Genomic DNA, 16,909 nt, shown 5'->3' on the forward strand with positions numbered 1-16,909 from the left:
GCTAGCTAGTAGACTGGTGTGATGTAGCTAGCTAGTAGACTGGTGTGATGTAGCTAGCTAGTAGACTGGCGTGATGTAGATAGCTAGTAGACTGGCGTGATGTAGATAGCTAGTAGACTGGTGTGATGTAGATAGCTAGTAGACTGGTGTGATGTAGATAGCTAGTAGACTGGCGTGATGTAGATAGCTAGTAGACTGGCGTGATGTAGATAGCTAGTAGACTGGCGTGATGTCGATAGCTAGTAGACTGGTGTGATGTAGATAGCTAGTAGACTGGTATGATGTAGATAGCTAGTAGACTGGTGTGATGTAGATAGCTAGTAGACTGGTGTGATGTAGCTAGCTAGTAGACTGGCGTGATGTAGATAGCTAGTAGACTGGTGTGATGTAGATAGCTAGTAGACTGGTGTGATGTAGCTAGCTAGTAGACTGGTGTGATGTAGCTAGCTAGTAGACTGGTGTGATGTAGCTAGCTAGTAGACTGGTATGATGTAGCTAGCTAGTAGACTGGTATGATGTACACACACACAGCTAGTTTGACAGAGCAGACAAACAGATGCTGACCTTTGACTCTGTTGCCAGCAGCTCCTCAAACACCTTCTCTAGTGTCCAGCTGGAGAGAAAAGGGAGACAGTACAATTTACATGTAGAAATATAAGGTTAGGAAGGTTAGGTTCCTGATCCTCAGCCCTCCACTAGAGGCTGGGGATCTTACTTGGCCTCCAGGTATTCTCCACTAGAGGCTGGGGATCTTACTTGGCCTCCAGGTATTCTCCACTAGAGGCTGGGGATCTTACTTGGCCTCCAGGTATTCTCCACTAGAGGCTGGGGATCTTACTTGGCCTCCAGGTATTCTCCACTAGAGGCTGAGGATCTTCCTCGGCCTCCAGGTATTCTCTAATAGAGGCTGGGGATCTTACTCGGCCTCCAGGTATTCTCTACTAGAGGGGATCTTACTTGGCCATCCAGGTATTCTCTACTAGAGGGGATCTTACTTGGCCTCCAGGTATTCTCTACTAGAGGCTGGGGATCTTACTTGGCCTCCAGGTATTCTCTACTAGAGGCTGGGGATCTTACTTGGCCTCCAGGTATTCTTTACTAGAGGCTGTAGGCAGGGCTACCCACTAAAGAGTATTGTCCCTGGGTAAGGCTACCTACTAGAGGCTAGGATCTTACTTGGCCTCTAGGTATTCTCGTGGCAGCTCCTCCAGCTCCTCGCTGCCCATTCCTGAGGACCGGACTTCCTGTTCCACCAGAGAGTCTACCAGGACCCTGAAGTACGCCCACACACTGTCCTCCCACGACTCACACACTGGGAGCAGCTAGAGGGGAGAGACAGAGAGACAAATCACTACTACCACTCTACTATAGTCCCGTCTACTACCACTCTACTATAGTCCCGTCTACTACCACTCTACTATAGTCCCGTCTACTACCACTCTACTATAGTCCCGTCTACTACCACTCTACTATAGTCCCGTCTACTACCACTCTATTATAGTCCCGTCTACTACCACTCTACTATAGTCCCGTCTACTACCACTCTACTATAGTCCCGTCTACTACCACTCTACTATAGTCCCGTCTACTACCACTCTACTATAGTCCCGTCTACTACCACTCTACTATAGTCCCGTCTACTACCACTCTACTATAGTCCCGTCTACTACCACTCTACTATAGTCCCGTCTACTACCACTCTACTATAGTCCCGTCTACTACCACTCCTTATGTGAACATTGTTGTTAGATGTTTACTTTGACAATGCGTTTCACTTTCCATGAGCCCCCCCATCCTCCACCTGACCCCGCCATCCTCCTCCACCGACACCTGACCCCTCCCCCCATCCTCCTCCGCCGACACCTGACCCCTCCCCCCATCCTCCTCCTCCACCTGACCCCCCCCCCCCATCCTCCTCCTCCACCTGACCCCCCCCCCCATCCTCCTCCTCCACCTGACCCCCCCCCCATCCTCCTCCACCTGACCCCCCCCCCCATCCTCCTCCTCCACCTGACCCCTCCCCCCATCCTCCTCCTCCACCTGACCCCCCCATCCTCCTCCTCCACCTGACCCCCCCATCCTCCTCCTCCACCTGACCCCCCCCATCCTCCTCCACCTGACCCCCCCCCATCCTCCTCCACCTGACCCCCCCCCCCCATCCTCCTCCACCTGACCCCCCCCCCCATCCTCCTCCACCTGACCCCCCCCCCATCCTCCTCCACCTGACCCCCCCCCCCCATCCTCCTCCACCTGACCCCCCCCCCATCCTCCTCCACCTGACCCCCCCCCCCATCCTCCTCCACCTGACCCCCCCCCCCCATCCTCCTCCACCTGACCCCCCCCCCCATCCTCCTCCACCTGACCCCCCCCCCCCATCCTCCTCCACCTGACCCCCCCCCCCATCCTCCTCCTCCTAACACACATGCAAGTGCTCCAGAGAGTCTTAGGGAGATAAGACACACAACATACCCGTTTGAGGTTCCCACTCAGAACAGCGTAGATGGCTCTCTCATATCTGCTGAAGTGTTCGTTATCAGCCATCCTCCAGCAGCACACCTTCCATACACAGCGCTGAGGGTTCCCCTCCACCGGTAGCAGCTCTGCACTGCCTGGACACACACACAGTTCCATTACAGACCATTCATAGGGACGTGTGTTTAGGGCTGTTATGGTGACCGGATTACCGCCACACACCGGCGATCACGAGTCATGACCGCAGTCAAATTCCAACGTGACCGTTTAGTCATTGGTAGTCTACCAAACTTGCTGGTCATTGGTAGTCTACCAAACTTGCTGGTCATTGGTAGTCTACCAAACTTGCTGGTCATTGGTAGTCTACCAAACTTGCTGGTCATTGGTAGTCTACCAAACTTGCTGGTCATTGGTAGTCTACCAAACTTGCTGGTCATTGGTAGTCTACCAAACCCGCTGGTCATTGGTAGTCTACCAAACCCGCTGGTCATTGGTAGTCTACCAAACCCGCTGGTCATTGGTAGTCTACCAAACCCGCTGGTCATTGGTAGTCTACCAAACCCGCTGGTCATTGGTAGTCTACCAAACCCGCTGGTCATTAGTAGTCTACCAAACTTGCTGGTCATTGGTAGTCTACCAAACTTGCTGGTCATTAGTAGTCTACCAAACTTGCTAACTGCCTGGTACTCAGCACTCTATTGTCAGGATTTATTAGACTTTTTAAAATGTAGATGATCCAATGGTCAGCATCAGTGTCTTGTAGGCTGTGTGTGGAAGGAGATGCTAAACCTGTTTATGTTCATTAAAAGGTCAATTACCGTGAGACCTGCAGTTATTTACATGACAATCACCGGCTGACAAAAGGTCACGACCGCCACTTGGTGTTATCTGTTGGTGTGAGTGTACGGTGGAGAACTGACCTCCGTTGATGTTGGGGTCGTGGTACAGCTTCCATCCCTCCAGAGTAGCAGCTCTCCATGCCTGGCCACAGCGCTTACACAGCCTCTGGGCCTACACACAACCACACGTCACTGTGACTAGAAACCAGCGCAGTATAACCCTCCCATCCACCAGGTGGCGCTGTACTGAGATCTCAAAACGCCACCCTATTACCTATACACAGCACTACTTTTGTGACCAGAGAACTATGAGCCCTGGTCAATAGCAGTGCCCTATACAGGGAACAAATGGTGCCATTTGAGAGGTCTCCTGTTTCTCACCTCGTCAGTCATGCCCGCTCGGAGGAGGGTGAAGAGGTACTTCAGCAGTCTGGCATCGTCCTCTCTGTCCAAGTCTGCCAGAGGACGTCTCTGTCTGATGGGGGCGTCAGGGTCCTACAGACGAACCAAGTTACTTTATGTTCTAAAACCATGTATTCCCTATCATGGCATAAGAGCATGTGTGAGTAGGAGAGAGAGAGAAAGAGAGAGCTAGATTGTAAAGATTAGGCCTAAAAGTCCCTCTTACCAGCTCAGTAACCAGGGTACATTGAAGCCTGTGAAGAATAGGCCTAAAAGTCCCTCTTACCAGCTCAGTAACCAGGGGAACATTGAAGCCTGTGAAGAATAGGCCTAAAAGTCCCTCTTACCAGCTCAGTAACCAGGGGTACATTGAAGCCTGTGAAGAATAGGCCTAAAAGTCCCTCTTACCAGCTCAGTAACCAGGGGAACATTGAAGCCTGTGAAGAATAGGCCTAAAAGTCCCTCTTACCAGCTCAGTAACCAGGGGAACATTGAAGCCTGTGAAGAACAGGCCTAAAAGTCCCTCTTACCAGCTCAGTAACCAGGGGAACATTGAAGCCTGTGCTGGATGTGTTTCTCCTCAGTTTCAGAGCATGAAGGGTATTCTCCCTGAAAGTCAAACAGAATATTAGCCAAGGCACATGCTCTTCCTAACGACATACACGTGCTTGTCTCTCTCAAATGACTCCAGCTACTTACCAGTAGACAGACTTGGCGTAGTACTCAATGTTGTCAGAGAAGTCCCCGATTTCATCTTTGGCAATACTCTCTAACCAATCCACAACCAGCTGAGAGAGAGGAGGTGAAACAATTATGTATTACAACCATCCATCAGACCAAACAGGACTGTACCACTAGAGACGGATATAGGGGTTTACAACCATCCATCAGACCAAACAGGACTGTACCACTAGAGATAGATAATAGGGGAGGAGGTGTGTGTGTGTGTGTTTGTGTGTGTGTGTGTATACACTACTAAGTTTTAGAACACCTACTCATTCCAGGCTTTTTCTTTATTTTTACTATTTTCTACATTGTAGAATAATAGTGAAGATGTCAAAACTATGAAATAACACATATGGAATCATGTAGTAACCAAAATAAGTTTTAAAACAGATTCTTCAAAGTAGCCACCTTTTGCCTTGATGACAGCTTTGCATACTCTTGGCATTCTCTCAACCAGCTCCATGAGGTAGTCACCTGGAATGCATTTCAATTAACAGGTGTGCCTTGTTAATTTGTGGAATTTCTTTCCTTCTTAATGCGTTTGAGCCAATCAGTTGTGTTGTGACAAGGTAGGGGTGGTATACAGAAGATAGCCCTATTTGATAAAATACCAAGTACATATTATGACAAGAACAGCTCAAATAAGCAAAGAGAAACGACAGTCCATCATTACTTTAAGACATGAAGGTCAGTCAATCTGGAAAATTTCAAGAACTCGGAGCGTTCCTTCATGTGCAGTCACAAAAACCATCAAGCGCTATGATGAAACTGTCTCTCAAGAGGACCGCCACAGGAAAGGAAGACTCAGAGTTACCTCTGCTGCAGAGAATAAGTTAGAGTTACCAGCCTCAGAAATTGCAGCCCAAATTTATTATTCACAGAGTTCAAGTAACAGACACATCTCAACATCAACTGTTCAGAGGAGACTGTGTGAATCAGGTCTTCATGGTCGAATTGCTGCAAATAAACCACTACTAAAGGACACCAATAAGAAGAAGAGACTTGCTTGGGCCAAGAAATACGAGCAATGGACGTTGGACTGGTGGAAATCTGTCCTTTGGTCTGATGAGTCCAAATTTGAGATTTTTGGTTCCAACCGCCGTGTCTTTGTGAGACGCAGAGTAGGTGAATGGATGATCTCCGCATGTGTAGTTCCCACCGTGAAGCATGGAGGAGGAGGTGTGATGGTGCTTTGCTGGTGACACTGTCTGTGATTTATTTAAAATTCAAGGCACACTTGACCAGCATGGCTACCAAAGCATTCTGCAGCGATACGCCATCCCATCTGGTTTGCGCTTAGTGGGACTATCATTTGTTTTTCAACAGGACAATGACCCAACACACCTCCAGGCTGTGTAAGGGCTATTTGACCAAGAAGGAAAGTGATGGAATGCTGCATCAGATGACCTGGCCTCCACAATCACCCAACCTCAACCAAACAAGTGCTCAGCATATGTGGGAACTCCTTCAAGACTGTTGGAAAAGCATTCCAGGTGATGCTGGTTGAGAGAATGCCAAGTGTGCAAAGCTGTCATCAAGGCAAAGGGTGGCTACTTTGAAGAATCTAAAATATATTTTGATTTGTTTAACACTTTTTTTGGTTACTACATGATACCATATGTGCCATTTCATAGTTTTGATGTCTTCACTATTATTCTACAATGTCGAAACTTTTGACTGGTACTGTATGTGTTTTTATTTATTTATGTGTGTGTGTGTGTGTGAGAGAGAGTCTAACCTGACTCTGGCGTACTACAGCATCTCTCTGGAAAAGTTGTTCCATCACCACCTTCTCACTAACACCGAGAGCCTGAGGAGAGATGGTCACACACACAGGAGAGAGGATGGTTACTCCATTTCCTTCTCTCTCTCTCTATCACCACCTTCTCACTAACACCGAGAGCCTGAGGAGAGATGGTCACACACACAGGAGAGAGGATGGTTACTCCATTTCCGTCTCTCTCTCTCTATCACCACCTTCTCACTAACACCGGGAGCCTGAGGAGAGATGGTCACACACACAGGAGAGAGGATGGTTACTCCATTTCCTTCTCTCTCTCTCTATCACCACCTTCTCACTAACACCGAGAGCCTGAGGAGAGATGGTCACACACACAGGAGAGAGGATGGTTACTCCATTTCCTTCTCTCTCTCTCTATCACCACCTTCTCACTAACACCGGGAGCCTGAGGAGAGATGGTCACACACACAGGAGAGAGGATGGTTACTCCATTTCCTTCTCTCTCTCTCTCTCACCACCTTCTCACTAACACCGAGAGCCTGAGGAGAGATGGTCACACACACAGGACAGAGGATGGTTACTCCATTTCCTTCTCTCTCTCTCTATCACCACCTTCTCACTAACACCGAGAGCCTGAGGAGAGATGGTCACACACACAGGAGAGAGGATGGTTACTCCATTTCCTTCTCTCTCTCTCTATCACCACCTTCTCACTAACACCGGGAGCCTGAGGAGAGATGGTCACACACACAGGAGAGAGGATGGTTACTCCATTTCCTTCTCTCTCTCTCTATCACCACCTTCTCACTAACACCGAGAGCCTGAGGAGAGATGGTCACACACACAGGAGAGAGGATGGTTACTCCATTTCCTTCTCTCTCTCTCTATCACCACCTTCTCACTAACACCGGGAGCCTGAGGAGAGATGGTCACACACACAGGAGAGAGGATGGTTACTCCATTTCCTTCTCTCTCTCTCTATCACCACCTTCTCACTAACACCGAGAGCCTGAGGAGAGATGGTCACACACACAGGACAGAGGATGGTTACTCCATTTCCTTCTCTCTCTCTCTCTCACCACCTTCTCACTAACACCGAGAGCCTGAGGAGAGATGGTCACACACACAGGACAGAGGATGGTTACTCCATTTCCTTCTCTCTCTCTCTATCACCACCTTCTCACTAACACCGAGAGCCTGAGGAGAGATGGTCACACACACAGGACAGAGGATGGTTACTCCATTTCCTTCTCTCTCTCTCTATCACCACCTTCTCACTAACACCGAGAGCCTGAGGAGAGATGGTCACACACACAGGACAGAGGATGGTTACTCCATTTCCGTCTCTCTCTCTCTATCACCACCTTCTCACTAACACCGGGAGCCTGAGGAGAGATGATCACACACACAGGAGAGAGGATGGTTACTCCATTTCCTTCTCTCTCTCTCTATCACCACCTTCTCACTAACACCGAGAGCCTGAGGAGAGATGGTCACACACACAGGACAGAGGATGGTTACTCCATTTCCGTCTCTCTATCACACAGCAAGAAACACCTGTAGTTCCCTAATGACATCGTAGTTGTAGAGGTGTACTCACAGCCACATCCATCATGATGTCATCCTCCAGCTCTGTCTGGATCCTGTCTCTGAGGGACACACAATGATGTAACAAAGTCAAACCACGCGTCTCCATAGCAACACCATTCCTCTATGTAGTGATGAGGAAAATAAATCCAAAAATAGATAGTTACATGTCGGGATATTGTTTTGGACGACATACCGTATCGACATTTTTTGGGGAGCTAGTTGGCTGTACCTACACCTAAACTTTTCCTTCATAGCTTGTTCTCTTTCAGCATTAAAACTAGTTTTGTCATGGCTCTCTCTTGTCCCTCTGCAGCAAACATATGGTGAGCATATGTTTGGAACTTCGAATCGCAATAAAATCACAATACATATCGGCATGTAAGTATTGTGATAATATCGTTTTGTGAGTTCCCTGGTAATTCACAGCCCTAATATATATTTAAAAAATAAATATAAAAAGCGAGAGAGAGAATGGAAGGCACGAACAGACAGACATGCATTTGTGGAGAGAAAAATATGACAGGGACAGGGAGCTAGAAAGAGGTAAAAAGAGAGCCAGACGGACCGCCAGACGGACCGCCAGACAGACCGACACTAACCTGTATAGAGAAGTGATGAGGCGCCAGGTGACCATCTCCTGCTGTAAAAGCCATCTCATACCAGCAGTCTTAGAGGACTTCTGTTGCCCTGGCGTTGCCCTCGATACTAGCCTCTGGAGCATGCCCACCTGGTACACACAATACACCATTATCACTGTGTGTTCATAAGGGCAGCATAGCCATACATGCACCATTATCACTGTGTGTTCATAAGAGCAGCATAGCCATACATGCACCATTATCACTGTGTGTTCATAAGGGCAGCATAGCCATACATGGACCATTATCACTGTGTGTTCATAAGGGCAGCATAGCCATACATGCACCATTATCACTGGGTGTTCATAAGGGCCGCATAGCCATACATGCACCATTATCACTGGGTGTTCATAAGGGCAGCACAGCCATACATGCACCATTGTCACTGTGTTCATAAGAGCTGCACAGCTCTACATGCACCATTATCACTGGGTGTTCATAAGAGCAGCATAGCTCTACATGCACCATTATCACTGTGTGTTCATAAGGGCAGCACAGCCATACATGCACCATTATCACTGTGTGTTCATAAGGGCAGCATAGCTCTACATGCACCATTATCACTGGGTGTTCATAAGAGCAGCATAGCCATACATGCACCATTATCACTGTGTTCATAAGGGCAGCATAGCTCTACATGCACCATTATCACTGGTGTTCATAAGAGCAGCATAGCCATACATGCACCATTATCACTGGTGTTCATAAGAGCAGCATAGCCATACATGCACCATTATCACGGTGTTCATAAGGGCAGCATAGCTATACATGCACCATTATCACTGTGTTCATAAGGGCAGCACACAGCTCTGCATATAAACACACAATGACTCACACACACATACCTTGCACATACCCACGCCTGAGGAGCAAACCTCCTGCTCTACAAACTCTTGCACACACACACACACACACACACACACACGTGTTCTAAAACGCACACGGATTCTAAAACACACACGGATTTTAAAACACACACACACGGATTCTAAAACACACACACACGGATTCTAAAACACACACACGGGTTCTAAAACACACACACACAGTAGAGGGAAGTTGGTTCAGGTAAGTGAGAAAACGGTACCTTGTCTTGACAGATAGCTTCATACTCCCCCAGCAGGTCAAAGACAGCAGTGGAGGAGTGTCTGAGATAGGACTGGAGGAACTCTGGGAACAGACTGACTGACGCTGCAGGACACAGAGCGGGGGCGGGGGGGGGGGTCAAAGGTCAGTGTTGTATTCTATACATTTACAGAACGACACCTAGGCTCTGTACGACACTACCCTCTGTAACCTCTTTCCCTAAACATGGACCATGAAGTCAGTTATATGTGCTGATTTTCAGACCTGGCTGGGAAACCTGGGAAACGGAACCGCTGGCTCATCAGTGATATTAAAATCAATCAACAACCCAAGGGAGAAAATAAATAAATCTGACCAGCCTCTCCAGGATCCTCCTCCTTCAGCATTACAGAGGACATGTTGATGTCATCAGTAAAGCTGGTGTCCCCGAGTCCCAGCCCGGACAGAGGAGACGGGTACAGGCTGTTGGTCCAGTCACTGTCATCCAGGTTCTGGAGCCCAGAGGGAGACAGAGACACAATGATGCAGTACAAAAACACAGAAACAAAAATCGGCCTCAAAGTTGCATACTTGATTAAAGGTAGAGTCAGTGGAGTGACGTTGCACGAGCAGCACCGCAGATATTGCGATGAGCAAGATGCAACACTGACACAATATCTGCACGGGTTCGCTTCACACTCTTACAACATGGTAGCTACATGACCAAAACAGTGAAGAAGTTTAGCCTCACGCTCCAACGCTCTTTAGTTGTGGAAAATTGACCCACTATACCGTTTACTTTGTGCATCTACATCATATCACTGAGTCTACCTTTAATAAGAGTCAACAACTGATGAATGATGATGCAGTGTGGTTTAATTGGCTATTCTATTGGCTAGATTCTTCTGTCTCCGGATCCCCTCTTTGGAGACAGACAGAACCACACAGTGTCTGTCAGCAGACTAAACACCCAGTCAAGACTGGTATCTATCTCCTCACCATGCTCATACTGCCCAGCGGAGGTCGTGGTGTATGGATGAAACGAGGAGTCCTGCGCCCTGTTGCCAAGATGGCTGACACATCTGGGTTCCTAGCAGCAGTCTTCGGGGTGACTGTAGGGAGAGAGTAGGAATCACCACTACAGCAATTACAATAGAGTACAATCTGTTACAACAGCATAGCCTCGTCTCCAGTCATTCTGGGAGACACCAACTAGTGGATGGTGAGAGTCTGGGTTAACTGGACATTATTTCATCTAGATGTCTTTATCGTGGTGGACACCGGTTTTACCTTTAGCCAAACAATGCTCTCATAGCAGAGCCAGAGGGCTGTGTTGGTATTGAAGAGGACAGACTTACAGGACGGTTTGAAGAGGACAGACTTACAGGACGGTTTGAAGAGGACAGACTTACAGGACGGTTTGAAGAGGACAGACTTACAGGACGGTTTGAAGAGGACAGACTTACAGGACGGTTTGAAGAGGACAGACTTACAGGACGGTTTGAAGAGGACAGACTTACAGGACGGTTTGAACAGGACAGACTTACAGGACTGATTGAAGAGGGATCCAGGTGTGTGGCAGAGCAGGGAACGGGCAGGTGTGGTGGTACTACCTTGGTAGTCATCACGAGGAGAAAGGACTGGACAACAACGGTCAGGGAATATAACTGGCTAGTTACTGTTACTAAAAAGACACACCTTATGCAGTCCTATAACAGCCCCATGAGACTTCTGTTAGCTAACTATTAGTCTGAACAACAATGTGTGAACAATGAGCATCAGTAATACAGGTCTTAACTGGTATAACATAGACATAGCACAATCCACAAAGACAACAGGTAGGGAGGTTTTCCATGGCAACAGCCCAATAAGGATACAGTTGAATTGAGTCTTCTTCTGAAATGAACTCTTTCGGCGTGCTGCTCTGGTCACTTCAGCGTCCCGTACAATAGGCGACAGCAACTCATTCTGGTCCCTACACAGAGGAACCATGTTAGTTCAGATACTGTAAAGCAGGGGGTTTGCTTCAGCCCTACACAGAGGAACCATGTTAGTTCAGATACTGTAAAGCAGGGGGTTTGCTTCAGCCCTACACAGAGGAACCATGTTAGTTCAGATACTGTAAAGCAGGGGGGTTTGCTTCAGCCCTACACAGAGGAACCATGTTAGTTCAGATACTGTAAAGCAGGGGGTTTTGCTTCAGCCCTACACAGAGGAACCATGTTAGTTCAGATACTGTAAAGCAGGGGTTTTGCTTCAGCCCTACACAGAGGAACCATGTTAGTTCAGATACTGTAAAGCAGGGGGTTTTGCTTCAGCCCTACACAGAGGAACCATGTTAGTTCAGATACTGTAAAGCAGGGGGTTTGCTTCAGCCCTACACAGAGGAACCATGTTAGTTCAGATACTGTAAAGCAGGGGTTTGCTTCAGCCCTACACAGAGGAACCATGTTAGTTCAGATACTGTAAAGCAGGGGTTTTGCTTCAGCCCTACACAGAGGAAGCATGTTAGTTCAGATACTGTAAAGCAGGGGGTTTTGCTTCAGCCCTACACAGAGGAACCATGTTAGTTCAGATACTGTAAAGCAGGGGGTTTTGCTTCAGCCCTACACAGAGGAACCATGTTAGTTCAGATACTGTAAAGCAGGGGTTTTGCTTCAGCCCTACACAGAGGAACCATGTTAGTTCAGATACTGTAAAGCAGGGGGTTTGCTTCAGCCCTACACAGAGGAACCATGTTAGTTCAGATACTGTAAAGCAGGGGTTTTGCTTCAGCCCTACACAGAGGAACCATGTTAGTTCAGATACTGTAAAGCAGGGGTTTTGCTTCAGCCCTACACAGAGGAACCATGTTAGTTCAGATACTGTAAAGCAGGGGGTTTTTGCTTCAGCCCTACACAGAGGAACCATGTTAGTTCAGATTACTGTAAAGCAGGGGGTTTTGCTTCAGCCCTACACAGAGGAACCATGTTAGTTCAGATACTGTAAAGCAGGGGTTTTGCTTCAGCCCTACACAGAGGAACCATGTTAGTTCAGATACTGTAAAGCAGGGGGTTTTGCTTCAGCCCTACACAGAGGAACCATGTTAGTTCAGATACTGTAAAGCAGGGGGTTTGCTTCAGCCCTACACAGAGGAACCATGTTAGTTCAGATACTGTAAAGCAGGGGGTTTGCTTCAGCCCTACACAGAGGAACCATGTTAGTTCAGATACTGTAAAGCAGGGGTTTGCTTCAGCCCTACACAGAGGAAGCATGTTAGTTCAGATACTGTAAAGCAGGGGTTTTGCTTCAGCCCTACACAGAGGAACCATGTTAGTTCAGATACTGTAAAGCAGGGGGTTTTGCTTCAGCCCTACACAAGAGACACCATGGCCTGCTTCTGGCCCATGCTCATTGACCAGAGATAGTTTGACGGTAAACAAAGTGCTCAGAAGTAATTTATTTTGTATTTTGGAGAAACAGCTTGCGCATACAAAGACAAGTTCACCGGCGTTCTAGTGATACCTTTACTTAGGTACGTAACGACAGTTTATTGAACCCTGGCAGTAGTGGTGCCTGGAGAAATGTTGCAAATAATTTCCCCAAACGGCCCGCCCCACAAAGGAAAGGCGCCCTGTGTGAAAAATTCTATGAGAAAAAGTGGCATACTCTGAATTATCTAAAATTAGAAATCCCATATTAGGATAAATTAGGCTGTCAGCTGAGTAAGAAAATTCACAAGTTTCAAAAAAAAATTAAATAGAAAAATAAAACATTTAAAAATGGATGTTGTAAGTGTTTCTGTAGCACAGGCACCTAGCACTGTTTGGTTAGCGGTGTTTCTGTAGCACAGGCACCTAGCGCTGTTTGGTTAGCGGTGTTTCTGTAGCACAGACACCTAGCACTGTTTGGTTAATGGTGTTTCTGTAGCACAGGCACCTAGCACTGTTTGGTTAGCGGTGTTTCTGTAGCAAAGGCACCTAGCACTGTTTGGTTAACGGTGTTTCTGTAGCACAGGCACCTAGCACTGTTTGGTTAACGGTGTTTCTGTAGCACAGGCACCTAGCACTGTTTGGTTAACGGTGTTTCTGTAGCACAGGCACCTAGGACTGTTTGGTTAGCGGTGTTTCTGTAGCACAGGCACCTAGCACTGTTTGGTTAGCGGTGTTTCTGTAGCACAGACACCTAGCACTGTTTGGTTAACGGTGTTTCTGTAGCACAGGCACCTAGCACTGTTTGGTTAGCGGTGTTTCTGTAGCACAGGCACCTAGCACTGTTTGGTTAACGGTGTTTCTGTAGCACAGGCACCTAGCACTGTTTGGTTAGCAGTGTTTCTGTAGCACAGGCACCTAGCACTGTTTGGTTAACGGTGTTTCTGTAGCACAGGCACCTAGCACTGTTTGGTTAGCAGTGTTTCTGTAGCACAGGCACCTAGCGCTGTGTGGTTAGCGGTGTTTCTGTAGCACAGGCACCTAGCACTGTTTGGTTAGCGGTGTTTCTGTAGCACAGGCACCTAGCACTGTTTGGTTAGCAGTGTTTCTGTAGCACAGGCACCTAGCACTGTTTGGTTAGCGGTGTTTCTGTAGCACAGGCACCTAGCACTGTTTGGTTAGCGGTGTTTCTGTAGCACAGGCACCTAGCACTGTTTGGTTAACGGTGTTTCTGTAGCACAGGCACCTAGCACTGTTTGGTTAACGGTATTTCTGTAGCACAGGCACCTAGCGCTGTTTGGTTAGCGGTGTTTCTGTAGCACAGGCACCTAGCACTGTTTGGTTAGCGGTGTTTCTGTAGCACAGACACCTAGCGCTGTTTGGTTAGCGGTGTTTCTGTAGCACAGGCACCTAGCACTGTTTGGTTAGCGGTGTTTCTGTAGCACAGGCACCTAGCACTGTTTGGTTAGCAGTGTTTCTGTAGCACAGGCACCTAGCACTGTTTGGTTAGCGGTGTTTCTGTAGCACAGGCACCTAGCACTGTTTGGTTAGCGGTGTTTCTGTAGCACAGGCACCTAGTACTGTTTGGTTAACGGTGTTTCTGTAGCACAGGCACCTAGCACTGTTTGGTTAACGGTGTTTCTGTAGCACAGGCACCTAGCGCTGTTTGGTTAGCGGTGTTTCTGTAGCACAGGCACCTAGCACTGTTTGGTTAGCGGTGTTTCTGTAGCACAGGCACCTAGCGCTGTTTGGTTAGCGGTGTTTCTGTAGCACAGGCACCTAGCACTGTTTGGTTAGCGGTGTTTCTGTAGCACAGGCACCTAGCACTGTTTGGTTAGCAGTAATTTTGTAGCACATGATATGGAGTTTGCAAAACAAATGGCCACTGGATTGATGCAAATAATCAAGATATCATTCTGCCAGGTAGGCATAAGATACTTTGTAGTTAGTTATAATTTAATTGGGAAGGTTTTTAGGAAAGCCTTGCCATCTACCAGATGACGGTTAGGCCTATCAATAACATTGCTATATTTTCCCTGTTCCTTAAAATGTCTTACCTTGCTTCAAAAGTAGTCTATATCTTACAATAGAAACGTAGAGGCAATTATTTTATTAAGGCTTCCTCATATGCGTTCTCCTATTCTATTTGTTTTCTTTCGTTGTCAAGCAACCAAAGACTTTATCCTAGTCATATTAGCAACCCATGATAGTTGTTCCATCTTCACATCTCCCTTCTTTCTACATTTCTATTGGATATTTCCATATCTGTCCATGAAGCCTCTGAACAACGGTTTCCTGCAAATTGCACTTTGGAACATTTGTGCGTAGGCCTCTACCGCTGTGTGCACATTGCTGCGCCTAAAATGTTAAGAAACAATATTTGATCAACATTTTAAGCTAAACATTCGGGGCTCGGTTTTCCAAAAGCATCTTAAAGAACGACTGCCTTTATAAAGCAACAAATCCCTTTGAAAAACAGCCCATGTGGCATCGATATGAATCAGAAACAGTTAGCTTATTCTAGTGTCAAAATAAATTGACTACACCGTGTAAATAGGATCATTTTGGTCATAAAGTCAGTCTCGTCTAAAACAGAGTTGGACTTTGTGTGTCACAACAGGTAAATTAAGTTTGGGTTTTGATTTGACAGCTGTGGTGATTGCCCTGTCTAGCAGCTAATTTTGTTTACGTAAGACAAGACATATTGCAAAAAATTAACTTGAGAAATACTGCACCAAAACATCTTAGATGTGAAATTGCACAACTAAAACTCCATTGACAAACACGTCAACATCTATCTTAGATTAATTCTAATTTAGTATTAAGAAGCTCTAGGGAAACCGGTCCCTGATCTGTTCCATCAGCCTTATTAATTGATTTGACCTATAACGTTACCTCCACTACACTACTTTAATACGCATCGTGGGGATTAAGAAATGAATATACGCAATGCCCACTGAAAAATTACTGGATTTACGGCGTATACCCACTACTACACCACTGCCTGGCAGTCACTAAACCGGGGAAGAATTCTCTATGGGGGAAATGAATGGGAAGATACATGGCGTTGAAGCCGCACAAAACCAGAGCTAATATTACGCTAGCTACCTGTGATCCAGAATCAATATATTCCGTTAAACAAACCACAAGTTACTGAACACTTCAAATTAAATAAAACGCCAGCAAACGTGAATTACTATAAAGACCCATTAGCTAACTAGCTGGTGGTACAAACAAACCACTTGCTAGACAGCTGCAAGACACGTTCAAACGACATGTTAGCTAGCTAACTTAGCTATATATCTTTGCTAACTAACACGTTATATACTTGCCATTACAAATCTACAGTCAGCGTACTTATGTAGTACAATCACTAAATAATGTAACATAGGTCCCTGTAATTCATCTTTTTATATCAGCATAAAAAGCGTTTTACCAGTCCATGACAGCAGGATATTAACTCCACAGCAAGCTAATCCTGTTTGCTAGCTTCTACTTCTGGTTCCCGCTCGACAAGGAATTACAATCGAGCTCCAACACTGTAAATATACCCCCATTAAATAGAGCCAATATCCCATTATTTTGCGACGCAAAAATTCGTAGAATCTAAATAAAGTAATTTTAAGTGGGAAAATCAGTGTTTAATAGTTATTAAATCATATTTGAGATTATACTCGATTACTTTGGACTGATGACCGAATAAACTGCTGCCATAGAGATAGATAGAGAATTAATGTTTTTATATCTGTGCCACTATAGCGTCTGTGAGCACAGGGGCAGCGCCATTGAGGCAATTTTTATTTGAAGTAGTCCATTGTCTTATTCACGATTGTCTGAGTACTCCTGATGACCCGGTTGGGACATGACTCCAACAGAGTCATCAGGAGGGATCAGACAATAAAGTTGGAAGTCTCACCCAGTTAACTACATTACAATGGTGGAAGCTCTCAATGGAGCTACACATGCTAATATGGTCTTTCGGCCATTACAGGTCTCTATTATTCTCTATGACTGCTGCGCGTCATC

The 16,909-nt window shown here is 46.6% G+C and overlaps 1 protein-coding gene across 1 annotated transcript in view; it reads right to left on the reverse strand.

Annotated features, from left to right (window-relative positions):
- The window catches only part of LOC120037101 (nuclear pore complex protein Nup107-like), a 35,510-nt gene extending 18,988 nt beyond the window's left edge, over window positions 1-16,522 (reverse strand). The window contains exons 1-16 of the mRNA XM_038983277.1: window positions 16,320-16,522; window positions 11,351-11,448; window positions 11,021-11,113; window positions 10,473-10,585; window positions 9,850-9,985; window positions 9,496-9,599; window positions 8,370-8,497; window positions 7,781-7,829; window positions 6,178-6,249; window positions 4,413-4,501; window positions 4,244-4,322; window positions 3,693-3,806; window positions 3,393-3,483; window positions 2,470-2,609; window positions 1,177-1,322; window positions 565-613 (exon numbers count right to left, since the gene is read on the reverse strand). Of these exons, the coding sequence (XP_038839205.1) occupies window positions 565-613; window positions 1,177-1,322; window positions 2,470-2,609; window positions 3,393-3,483; window positions 3,693-3,806; window positions 4,244-4,322; window positions 4,413-4,501; window positions 6,178-6,249; window positions 7,781-7,829; window positions 8,370-8,497; window positions 9,496-9,599; window positions 9,850-9,985; window positions 10,473-10,585; window positions 11,021-11,113; window positions 11,351-11,448; window positions 16,320-16,327 (1,509 nt within the window). The 5' untranslated portion in view covers window positions 16,328-16,522. The remainder of the gene's footprint in view (window positions 1-564; window positions 614-1,176; window positions 1,323-2,469; window positions 2,610-3,392; window positions 3,484-3,692; window positions 3,807-4,243; window positions 4,323-4,412; window positions 4,502-6,177; window positions 6,250-7,780; window positions 7,830-8,369; window positions 8,498-9,495; window positions 9,600-9,849; window positions 9,986-10,472; window positions 10,586-11,020; window positions 11,114-11,350; window positions 11,449-16,319) is intronic.
- Window positions 16,523-16,909: the final 387 nt, after the last annotated feature.

This window comes from Salvelinus namaycush, unplaced genomic scaffold (genome assembly GCF_016432855.1).
Source record: "Salvelinus namaycush isolate Seneca unplaced genomic scaffold, SaNama_1.0 Scaffold1565, whole genome shotgun sequence".
Classification (NCBI taxonomy): domain Eukaryota; kingdom Metazoa; phylum Chordata; class Actinopteri; order Salmoniformes; family Salmonidae; genus Salvelinus; species Salvelinus namaycush.